This window comes from Hippocampus comes, unplaced genomic scaffold, assembly GCF_001891065.2.
Source record: "Hippocampus comes isolate QL1 unplaced genomic scaffold, H_comes_QL1_v1.1 scaffold1, whole genome shotgun sequence".
Taxonomy (NCBI): Eukaryota; Metazoa; Chordata; class Actinopteri; order Syngnathiformes; family Syngnathidae; genus Hippocampus; species Hippocampus comes.
In genome coordinates, this window is record NW_017805010.1 from 651,168 (window position 1) to 663,700 (window position 12,533).

At 43.3% G+C, this 12,533-nt stretch overlaps 1 protein-coding gene across 1 annotated transcript in view; it reads right to left on the bottom strand.

Moving 5' to 3' along the window:
• Positions 1 to 2,010: 2,010 nt before the first annotated feature.
• celsr3 (cadherin, EGF LAG seven-pass G-type receptor 3) overlaps positions 2,011 to 12,533 on the bottom strand; it is a 61,508-nt gene continuing 50,985 nt past the window's right edge. Inside the window, exons 24-34 of the mRNA XM_019862923.1 lie at positions 11,151 to 11,325; positions 9,499 to 9,611; positions 9,245 to 9,324; positions 8,405 to 8,531; positions 8,200 to 8,319; positions 7,050 to 7,147; positions 6,534 to 6,625; positions 6,201 to 6,374; positions 5,431 to 5,625; positions 3,375 to 4,428; positions 2,011 to 2,623 (exon numbers count right to left, since the gene is read on the bottom strand). Coding sequence (XP_019718482.1) covers positions 2,596 to 2,623; positions 3,375 to 4,428; positions 5,431 to 5,625; positions 6,201 to 6,374; positions 6,534 to 6,625; positions 7,050 to 7,147; positions 8,200 to 8,319; positions 8,405 to 8,531; positions 9,245 to 9,324; positions 9,499 to 9,611; positions 11,151 to 11,325 — 2,256 coding nt within the window. The 3' untranslated portion in view covers positions 2,011 to 2,595. The remainder of the gene's footprint in view (positions 2,624 to 3,374; positions 4,429 to 5,430; positions 5,626 to 6,200; positions 6,375 to 6,533; positions 6,626 to 7,049; positions 7,148 to 8,199; positions 8,320 to 8,404; positions 8,532 to 9,244; positions 9,325 to 9,498; positions 9,612 to 11,150; positions 11,326 to 12,533) is intronic.

The window sequence follows — 12,533 nt, forward strand, 5'->3', positions numbered from 1 at the left end:
TTGAGAATCACGCTCTAACATAGGGTTTTTATTTTTTTTTATTTATGTATTTTTTTTTTCATGGGCCAAAATACCCGTACTTCCAGAGGGCGGGCTTGTCACACAAGCATAGACGCAAACAAAGCGGTGCTCTCAGGGATACGCCTTGGTAACCCGTGTGAAATGTTGCATTTCATCCGAGTAACATGACATTTCTCGTTTCAACAAAACATTTATCTTCATCTTTTTTTGAGACACCTGCTATTGACAACTGTGGTTTCTAAATGCTTTTGAGTGATTGTGTGTTGACATCCGAGTGTTGTGCTTCCTCCGGCAGGAGTGAGAACGGCAGCAGCTTGTTGTGATTAAAGAGAGCTACTTCTCAAAAGCACGTAGAGACACAACTGACATCATCTCCTGTGTAAAATGGTGCAGTCGCACTGCAGAAATCACCCCAGGATGGAGACTAAGCCGGTCTTCACACAGTATTTCAAAACTGGGAGGAAAATCTTCTCACTCACAATGCTGGCAAGGAACACTTCATCAATACTCTCAAGTGGTTGGCAGCAAGGTGACCTGCTCATACTGATGGAGCAAATCCAAGTATGTTGAAACAGTTCCAGATGATGCGATTCAGAATGTAAAAGTTTCTCCAAATCCGTGTGGAGCTCGTTTTTTTTAGTTCTTGCTGTGACTCTGCTTTCGCTCCCATCTGGTGCAGAAAAGCTTCACCTGTTATCTGCATGGCTAAAATTGCATTTCAGAGTTTTTTTTTTTTTTTTTTTTTTTTAAAGACAATACGACAATATGTAATATTTTGGTGTGATGTGACATGATATTTTGGTGGATTGGAGGTGTGGGGGGCGGGGATTTAGCGTTGAGTTTGCAAGAATACGTGTCACGAGAAGGCACGCTCAGTTCATTTTCGAACTGTTATTTTTCATTTGATTTTGTGTGTGTGTGTGTGTGTGTGTGTGTGTGTGTGTGTGTGTGTGTGCATATATACAATATATAATTTTTATTACTAATGGGAAAATTAAGCTTCATGAAACACTTGTGATATTTTTTACTGCTGTTTGGTTTGTTTTGCACTGACAATGGATTTTACAAAAAACAAAAACAATTCATTTCAAAGGTAAAATAATGTACAAATATTTAAATGTAAAACCTAGATTAAATTATTTCAGACAGCCATCCATTTTCTAATCCGCTTATCCTCACAAGGGTCGCGGGGCGTGCCGGAGCCTATCCCCAGCTGACTTCGGGCAGCAGGCGGGGGACACCCTGAACTGGTTTCCGGGCATTTTAAATAGATAACTATTGAAATCAAATGCAGGTTATAATGATCAATTCAAGAAATGAACGGATTGCTTGACAAATAAATGAATCGGTTGAACAGATTGTTTTAGTTATTACTTATCCATGCATCTTCTGTCTGAGCATTTTACCCTCATTTGTGTTGTGTGGTACACCATGGAATGGTCGCCAGCCAATAACAGGGCACATAGACAAGCTCCTCTGGCCGGCACCGATATTGTCAATACGTGGCTGTTAGCTTCAGTGAATGCTCTCAATTGTCCCTCGGCAAATATGAGTGACTGTTTGTCTAATTATGTGCTGCAATGGTTTATGACCAGTCCAGGGTTTACCCCCACCTCACCCAAAATCAACTGGAATACCCTCCCGGTCACACAAAGAGGATGGAAAAAGGATTAATATAACTAATTACCACCTCACAACTGGCACAAGTGAATCCAATGCCTCAGTACAGTTTTGGGCTTGTTGACACTTTGCCTTGAATGTGTGTGTGATGTCTCTTGAGGCAGGTTGAGTTGTTACGGAAAAAGAGGAAATCATTTTAGACGGCTCAATGCAGCCACATTGAAGAGAGGCGGGCGGGCGTCAACCCTCACCCACTGAGGATACGACGCCGTGCGTACACGGACACGGCCCAGGCACGGAAGGTAGACAGACGACAGGGTCACATTCATCGAACGGCGGAACTTGGATCACAAAATATCACAATCTCACGACAACTTGTGACGGAGCTTTAATGGTCAAAACCCTGAAGCCTCGCGTGGCGCCCTCTTCGCAGTCGTCCTCGTTACAATCATCTCGTTCCATTCAAATCTCTTCACTTGGAATAATAACGGCCCTCTATTTACACATCAGCCAACGATATGTTGACGGTTTCCCTCCAACTCTGCTTTGCGATCTCATTTGCAATTACCACGCAGCTTTGATGAGAAATGTTTTCTTTTTTTGGGTTTTTTTCGTTTTTTTTGTGAATTCAATACAGCTCACTCGCACCAGCCTCACTCAAAGACATTACAAAAAAACCAAAACATCACGAGAGACATCTTTGTCCCCAATGAAAAAGATACAAAACGTATAAAAATGTTTTTGTCTGTACAGTCTTTTCCACCATTTTTTTTCTGTCTGCATCTGACTGAGTGTGATATTTTGTAAACAGTTTTTGTCCTCTGAGCCATCAAAATCAGCATCTTATTTTTTCGCACAATGTCGTCACCTGTGTCCAAAACTGTATTTTAGTCCTCCGTTGCCTCGCTGGTTCACCTTGTCCTCGGAATGCATAAAGGAATACAGAGGCCGTCATCAAGACTGCCCTTCGCTTCTGTTGGCTCTGAGATGGAGATAAGATAAAAAATCACTTCAATGACAATATAATTTTACTTTGATCACATTTTTTTTTTTGGTCCAAAAGGAGGAGACGAGGACATGCATACAATGTAAACAGATAATGTGGACAGCGGGACGTAATAGCTGGAGCACCCGGAGAAAACCCACGCAGAGACGAGAGGAATATGCAAACTCCACACCGGAAGGCCGAAGCTCAGATTTGAACCCCGATTTTCAGAACTGTGACGCTAGCAACTCGGCCATCGTGCTGCCATGCTTAAATATAATACAAGTACCAATTGATGCAACTTTTACATCGTTGGAAATAATTTTGAAAAGGTCAGAACATCTTGGGAGGTCCGGCAGAAATTTTCAGAGGTTAATATCAGCACACATCATAAATAACATCGAAAATATGCTCGCAAGTTGCTGTCAGTAGCATAGGAATGGCATCAGAGTACCGTAATTAGATTGGGAGCTTACTAAGTGATTTGAAGAGATGTTTACCATCTCAATAAATTTATATATATATTTTTTAATCCTGTCGCCGCGCTCTTGTTTTGCACGCTTAAAATCCGATTTTTCAGAGGCAACCTTTTTTGTTTGTCTGAATGAGACTCACATTTTGTGGACATTTGATGAAAGCTGCCATTGCACCCAATTACAAATGCGAGCAATCAAAATAAGATGCCATTTTTAAAAAAATATGCTTTACAAAAGGACATTGTGTTGGAACAAACGGAGAGGACACTTACTCCGAGTCAGGGGAAACCTCTGATATGCTGTGGGAGGTGGCAGACTGTGGCAGGGAGGGGGAGGGGCAGTGGGTCGAGCCGTTGGGCCCGGAGTTGGAGGCAGTGTTTGGGGGAGTGAGGACAGAGGGGTTGAAGGACGCGAGGATGGAGGACAGAATATCCAGGTGTTCGCTAGAGGGTTGTCTCCCCAGAGGGTTCATACCCACGTTGGGAGCGGCCGTCGGACCGGGGTACCTACATGCAGAGTCCAGGCGTCCTCGAACGTGAGCCGATGATGGGAAGGGCTCTTGCTGGGGCTCCTCCGAAATGGGCGGAGGCGGGGAGGACGGCGGAGGCTGGTCGGGGTGCGAGGGCTGGCGCGGCGGGAGGGAGCGCAGCCACTCCCGACAGGGTTGGGCCTGCGCTCCGACCCCGTTGGCCTCCAGCTGCTCCCTCGACTTACTGCTCATCAGGGCGCCTGCCAGGTGCTCTCGAGATGAAGCCTGTCGCCGAGTTTGCATGTTCAACTGAGATCTGGACCCGCTCAGGGTGCCCTCCATGTTGCCACCCAGAGCGCCGCCATTTCCCCTCAAGTCCTCTCGTGAAGCGTGGATAGTGCCCGAGTGATGGTTGTCCAGTCTGTCCCTGGAGGAGGTCAGGTTCTCCCTGGATGACGACACTCGCTGGTGATCCAGCCCCAACCCCGCCAACCCTGTGCCCTGTCCCAGTTCTCTCCTTCTGGGTAAGAGGTCCAGATTGTCCCGGGATCCCCGAGAGTCCAGCCGGTCTCTCGAGCCCCCGACGGTTTGCCTCCCGAGAGGATCCCGAGACAGATGCCTCCGGGTGAGCGAGTCCAGATGCTCCCTGGATGAGTAGCGGGATCCCGGCTGCGAGAGGGAACCCGTACCCCCTCCGGCACCAGCCGAGGCCGAGTACATACGGCCGTAAGAGGCCGCAGGAACGCCTCGGTGGCCCAGGGTGGAGGTGCGGTACCAATTGAGCTCACTGGCTCCCCGGCCCACTGTTGAAAGCCCCTGCAGGGCGGGGGGACAGCCCAGACGATTCTTGAGGATACCTAGGGACACAAAAGGTTCAAATATCAGGAGGCAGCCATGAGGGAAGAAGGGGAGTCGAGGCAAAGTTGAAAAACAGGAAGAAAACTTTTGCAGCTAATTTTTGCCTTTTTTTCTATCAAGGTTAACAGTTTAAGAATCTCCACGTTGGGTTTTAGTGATACACCCTGAGGGACTCCCAACTAAAGCTCTAACTGTTCAAAGAAAATAGCTTCATACACACTGGAAACGGCACACTGTCCTGTGTGTGAGTGGCGATGCTGGATGAAGTTGATTTGCAGTTTGCCAGCTTCACAGACAGAAGGTCAAACATTTGAGAGATGCTTTCCACACCGTTGTATGTTCAAAGAAGGGAACATTCAGTGCTTTAAGCTCCACCCCCTGGCAGTTAAAAGGGATGAAATAGAACTCATCTTATATTACCCGGAAGGCTGAAGCATTTTAATTAGCAGATCAGCAGAGCAAAGCCAGAAACACATGACTCTCTGTCACTAACAACCCCTGGCAAAGACTTTGGTCCCTCAGTCGAAATATGTAACTTCAACATATTTTCCAGACTCCAATCACTGTTTTCCAACTAGCTAGGTGTCTTCATCATCTTTATTTTGTGTGTTCTTCAGCATTAAACAAAGAGCACAAAAAAATGCAATCAGGCGCAACGAATAGTTCCGCAGACCAAAAAAAGAAAAAAAAACAGCTAAATGTCCTTGTGAATAGCTCACTGTGAATAGGCAGGATGTGACTTTGTTTCACTATTTTACCATTGAAAATATTATTTAATTTTCCAACATAATTCAGCATTTTATTTAAATACTGTATTTATTGATCAAAAATTACGCCACGGTCTTTTCAGAGCTTGCACACACTTTGCGTATTAAAAATCACACAAACAAACAAATAAAATTATATCGTTAATTATCCAAGCCTATTTATTTTGACCAGTACTGACAATCGGGCTCGGGTCTTCCATGTTTGATGAGTAAAAATGGTGTCTGTGAAATTACCCTTGCGGTGCCTGTGCGGCTGCGTGAGGCCGCTCTCGTCCCCGCTGGTCAGCGCTGCGTCGGCTTGGTTGTTGTTGGCCGCGTCCTTGCTGTAATCGGCTCCGAGCGGGCGCTCGGAGCCCCACTTTTGCAGGGTGTGTTTTTCGCATTCCTCCAACGCGGGCCAATAGGACAGGAGGTCGTTGCCATCCAGATCTGGCACACACCACAAAGAACCAGTCAAGGTCTGCTTACATTCTTTATCCATTTTTTACTCATTATTTAAGAGTAGCAAAAGAGGTGAAATTAAAAGTGTATCATTGAACTATTCACTGGAGCACACACAAGAAGGGGTTCATAGTCATACACCCTCTGCTAAGTCAGCATCAAGCACCTTAAAAGTATTCCCAGGATTTAATGAAATGCTTCTCTATCTACATATACATACATCCCGTATTAGTATTTGACTTTATCACAGTAAGAGATGAAGAATTATGTCACTTCTTATTTGACTGCAGTGAAATTAACTGGTTCTGGAAGAAATTTCTTTACTAGAAAATGTTGTAAGCAGAGACGTGTTTTCCATGTAAATGCCCTAATCCGTTCCAAGCCCCCCCAAAATTCTAACATAAATGTTTTCTAAAGCATAAAAATGCATCAAAATATGTAACAAATGCATGTTAGAATTAGATTATTGTACAATCAATGAGAGTTGTGCATAATGTAAAAAAACACAAATAGTGGCTTAAAAGAAAAGAATTATCCCAGTACGGATGAGACAATTTGTCTACCTTTGGTACCATTGTGGGCGGGCTCAGTGAGCAGACGCTCGCCGTGATTGGATCGCTTGAAACGCCGCTGGATGCGCCCTCGTAGGCGGACGTTGTCCTCGCTCTCCGATGACGGGATGGACAGACTGCGCTCCTCCTCCATGGACAGGTCGGAGTCGCTGTCTGAATCTTCACCTTTTAGGAAGGGAGAGAGACAAAAATCAATAGTTTTCAAAGTCGTCTCTCCTCCCGATTTTGTAGCGAAAATGTCCAAACCTGGTGCGTGTGTGTGTCTGCACTTCATAAACGGAATTTGTTGACCTGTGCTTATTGAAGCGCTTTCGGGTTGTTTACCTCCATCTCTGTGGAACATGGCGACATCCAGGTCCGTTGCCCCGGTTTGAACAATGCTTTGTTCCAGAGTTTGACGCGCTAAAAGATTCTCTCTGAAAGGCAAAAGAGGGAAGAGGAGTGACGACACACTGAAGAGACACGTTGTGCTGCATGTTTACTCATGCTGACTAATAGAGGGCCTCTGCACAAATACAGCATGTCAATTCCAAACAAGGGGACAAGCAGCGAGCTACAAAGAAAAAGCCACTCCCGGCAACAATTAGTCTTGCTCTACATTCACTAGAGTACCCCGTTTGATCCGATATGTATTCTCTTTACCCCACTGACCCACAAAACAGACAACAGGCTTTTAAAAGGCTGGAGTGACAGTCTTCCCTCCCTAAAGCAATAGTGCCCCATATCCAGTGGCACAAGGACACCCGAGCTACTTCTTCCTGAATGATTGATATTTCCCCCCTTTTTTTGGGCGATGTATTTCTGTATGGACGCTGCATGATATATTTATGTGCTTTTCACCTGGCGGAGCTGACAGAGGAAATGGTGGATGCTCCCAGCGTGATGCGATGAAGCCCACTCTGCTCAAGGAGTGAAGCATTGTGATAGGGATTCTGTGCCTGTGGCGGAAAAAAAACAAACAAACTTCATATCAGGTCATATTTAAAAAAAAAAAAAAGAAAAGGCTTTGTTAGGCTATAGTTGATGTTAGTAACAAGCCAAGGAGGCTTCACCTGCGTGAAAATATGTGAAAGTGAAAATATGAGGAGTTGCCCTGTGGTGATAACAGCTGCTACTCGTTTGGAAAGATTTTCTACAAAATTTGGAAATACGCCTGCGATTGGGATGTCATTGAGATGTCACTGAGACATTGAGAAGAAGTTCCTCCAGGTTGTGAATCAATATATTTATTTATTTTTTTAAATATTGAGTTTGATAGCGCAGGTGACAAATACGAGGTAAGTATTTCCACCGTACATGTAAGGTGCTGACATTTTAACAAATCCCTTCTTTGTTGTCACTTCCATGGGACGAAGAGCTTTGACAAAAGTAGGACATGATGAAACTCGACATGACCTCGGTCGGCTATATACACGGTATATACTTCATTCACAATTAATAAGCCGCAGCGCTCGCAGATCATTTATAATGTACATATACTGTTGGACTTCAAACACGGTCAATTCTGTGCAGCCAATAATAGCTCGTATGGGGTACTATATAGTCATTTTAAATCTGACTGTGGGGGTCGCGGCAGAAATGGAGGTTAAAAGGTTGGATGAGCTACATTGTTACTAACGTACACTAATGTGCACGCACGCACGCACAATGCAGGATGGGCCCTATATTATTATATTCGGGTCAGGACCGAATCCCGGAGGCAGAAGGAGAGCGAGAGGACACAGGAGATGGACGGAAGAATTGATGGAGGGAATTATCACAGTAAAATCAGTGTGGCTAATGAGATTAGCCTGGGTGGATTTTATCATCGTAAATAACCTCATTGGACACAACATTAGGTATAATTGCATCATCTCATGAAATCCAATATATGAGCCATATAGGATACCGTGCCTTGACCAAGATCATGCTGAGTTTTCTTCACAGTTTAAGATAAGATACGAAAACCTTTTTTTAAATAATTAATGAAAAAATAATAATAATAACTCACAGCATTCGATGTTGGCCTTGGCGGTTCTTCTCCAGGGCTCTTTTTTCCTAAACAAGCCACCTGCCAAGCCTCTTTCACCTCAGAGTTGAACACGGTGAACACCAGCAACACTGACAGACCCTACAGAACACAACCAGTCTAAGCAAGGGTCTGACGCCTGACATAGGGGGAAGCCCCGCATGCTGACCATGCAGAATGCGCATACCTGCACTAAACAGAGGACGTCAAAGATATAGTAGAAAGCCAAGATGCTGTTGTTCACAGCCATTAAACCACACAGCCAGGTGGAGGTGGCCACCATCAAGAGCAGGAAGGCGTTGCGGATGGTTGCACTGCAAAGGATGACGGCTTAGATGTTAGATGCAACGCAACCACACAAATGGGAGTGGAGCTAAAATGGGGCAACACAACAACCGATTTGCTCATGTCATTAATTGACTGATTCAGATCATTCATATGAATAATTCAACACACATTTCGACAATATGTTCATTTGATTAGAGTTAGGGACTGCCTGAATATAGATATACCGTATTTTCCGCACTATAAGGCACTTCGGAGTATAAGGCGCACCTTCAATGAGTGGCCTATTTTAAAACTGTGTTCATATATAAGGCGCACCGCATTATAAGGCGCATAGAATAGATGCAACAATAGTGGCTGCAGTTGCATTATCCATCCACTAGATGAAGCTATGCTAAAGGGAATAAAATACAATGCAGCTTTATTTATATTGCACTTTCACAACTGCTGCAGCTGAAACAAAGCGCTTTACAGAACTTTTAAAATACTACGACCAAGAAATCTGAATATTGATGCATATATAAGGCGCATTGGATGATAAGGCACATTGTCGGCTTTTGAGGAAACAAAATGTTTTTAGGTGCGCTTGATAGTGCGGAAAATACGGTAATTGAAGTATAGAGCAGACCTGGGTGTCACCACTGTGGTGCCGTGCTCAGAAACTTTTACATATAAATACACGATAGCTGTAATGGTATTAACTAGTTAAATATGTCACTGTCCTTCATGCTGCTGTACCCACATGACAGGAAGCTTCTTGGTCTCCTTCTGAGAGGTGTTACAAGACATCTTGGTGACAATCATGAAAATGCCGCCATTCATCTGGACAAAGGGACGACAGCCACAGAAGAAGAAACAACTGTGTTCAACATTCAGCTTTGGAAAGGAATGTTTGCTCGATATTTGACCAGAATATATATATATATATATATATATATATATATTGTGTGTGTGTGTGTCTGTGTGTGAGAAAAAAAGGAAATGTGAACAACTTACCAATATGACAATGGCGATTGGACCGGCAAAGCTCCAGATGAGCTTGTCATAGATGGAGATCCAACAAAAATCTGGGTTTCCATAACCTTCTGGATCCAAGCCCACAGCCAGACCTTCATGAACGAGAGACCTAAGTTGTTGTTTTAAATATTTTACGTGTGTAATAATGTTTATTGCTTTTACGTTTGAAGTGAACTCCCCCAGACTGAAAAAAAAAAAACCCACAAGAAGTCTTTCTGATATGGGCATCATTTTCCCATGGGCAGGGAACACAATTTCACATTTCATTAAATAGCGCATGCATAAGTTATTAAATAAAGGTAATTAAATTAGTCGCGAAGAGGATGAGTGCTGGCAAATGAACAGACGTTGTATTAACACAAGTGCGTGTTGATTTTCCGAGGACCGTCAGAACAGAATTGAGATCCATACAACAGCAATGGTTATGTAGACATATGGAGCTTTAGAGATAGATTGTGGCGCAAGTAAAATGCACCCAAAAATCTCTCGTTTTTTTTTTTTTTCTTTTTTCACATCAATTAATTTTTGCTGCACCTCTGTGGCTGTGCATGTTTTTGATGGTCATGGCTAGAAGAAACATTATACGACAAGGAGTGTGTTGTAGATGAACAGTGCTCAACAAAAATGAGGGCCTCCAATATCCAGCAATCATGCAAATGTGTACCATTTTCGTGCAAATTATATTTTTCAATATGCACACAAGCACGTTAAGTTTTTTTTTCTGGAATGAATGGATAAAATAAATGTCATGTTGTGATGTTCAATTTCACAACGAGTGAACCACAGATGAGTTAAATCCTCCCGTTTCTGCTCTTGCGTTCATTGAGAAACTAGTAACTTTTCAAAAGGTTGTTTTTTTTTTTAAACCTGATGTGTGTCTGTGTGTGTGTGTGTGTGTGTGTGTGTGTATGTGTGTGTGTGTGTGTCTGTGTGTATAGCAGTGATGGAAATTGATGGAAAATAATGGATTTCGAGAAAGGGAGACAGAAATGACCTGCAAACAGGATGTGTAAAAAAGAAATCTTCCTTCTGAGTATCTGTCAATTTCAGGTTTCACCTTATGACTGCTGAGATAAAAATTTCAGTGAAACACATTCCGCCCAAACGCCAACAGGACACCTTATCTGCACAGACAGCTGCCGTGGACGGATGCATGTGGAGGATATTGGCGAGGCATCAGCATCGCCGTCTGACAGGTGTGAGCGCACGATTTGACTGTCAGCATGCGGATGCAGCAGTCACTCTGCATTAGGAGCAATGTCACGTCGCAACAGATCCTTTTGACAGCACCGTTTTCTTTCTGACATGCATTTTTTGGAGTTAATGTAAAGAATAGAGAGATGTGCAAGTGCATCAATATTTTTTTTATGCTGTGAGCTATCCAAGAAATCGAATTAAAAGACAGCATGTATGTATTTTTTTGTTCTCCATTAAGATGTTTGAAATGACTCACCGATTATTATATTGTTCAATTATTCATAACTGTGCCTTTGTAAAAAAAAAAAAAAAAAAAATCACAGACATAGAAGTATGCTGGCCCAATATTTAAGTGTTTAAATGCCTATCATGATTCGTCGAAGAGATGCTTCTCCAATTCAGTAATGGTAAGCATGTTCATGAACGTTCGTTACCGGTGATAATGGCTGGCACGCCCCAGCCGATGGCGTAGTAGAACCTCATGGCGCCAAAGTTGATGTTGCGTTGCTCTGTCTGCATGCGGTAGATGTGAAGGCCCTCCACAAACATCCAGGCGAATGTGGACATGAAGAAGTAATGCATGAGGATGGCCACCACCGTGCACAGGAACTGCAAGAGAACGTGGAGAGGAGCAGGAGGGTGATTCCGAAGCGAGGCGCCACAGACGGCGCAAAGTTAAGAAGGAACGGCAAAAAAAAAAAAAAAAGAAAAAGATCAAGGATCAAGAAGCAGATACGAGCAAAGAGAAAGATGAAAAGGAGGTGTGCATACTCTTGCAAATGGATTTAGTCTTGGCCACACATCTTGGAGGGTGGCCAGCAACACTTCACGAGGTGCAAAAAAGGCATGATTGAGGTGACAGGCATCAGTAATTTAATCGCCAATTCCACTAAACCACAACATTTACAGCTCATTGATTTTGCAATGGATAAGAAAGGCAAAAATATCACAAATTCACATGAACGTGCTGTAAACGCGCGGTAGTGTACACATTGTAATGAAAATGAGATTGCAGCCATAATTCAATTAATAGAAACATTACCCTTCACTAGGTGCTCGCAAAGCGTTGCGACCAGAGCTGTGCAATATTTCAGAACACACACACACACACACACACACACACACACACACACACACACACACACACACACACACACACATGCACACGCGCACTCGGCATGAACTTAACAGTGAAGAAAAGCCAAATATAGCAAAGTGAGTACTGAGAATCCTAACGTGCTCTGCTAAGCATGATGCACGCTATACATTAATTAAAACAGCACATACAGTCGTTCAGCTGGAGGTGACGACCATTCACAATGTACAGCCGACTGTGTGAGAATGCATTTTAATTAATGAGATTTCATGCTGAGTGAGCACACATGTGCAGCATTTCGTCTGTAGGAACGCAAGATATACCCCGCCACACACAAACGCATCGATGAGATTAATCCAATGGTATGAAAAGTAGCCACGAGGGAAAATGGAAGCGCAGTGCAGCACAAATGGTGCAGGGGGGGGGGGGGATCACTTGATTTCTTTTTTTGAATCTAACAAAAATGAAAACTAGTGCTGTCAAGCGGTCAACATATTTCGTTGTGATGAATTAAATTTTATTGTTCATTGTGAATTTTATTTGTTGAAAAAAAAATCCTTGATTTTTTTTTTTGTCCGATTATTTTATTGAATTTTAATACCCTTAACATAAATAACAGGATTCATTTTCTGATCCAAATACTTTTTGAGTGATTGAAGTCAAAATGGGCCTTAGTTGCAGGATAAACAAAAAAGGACGGCGTTAAAAGGGGGTTGCATTA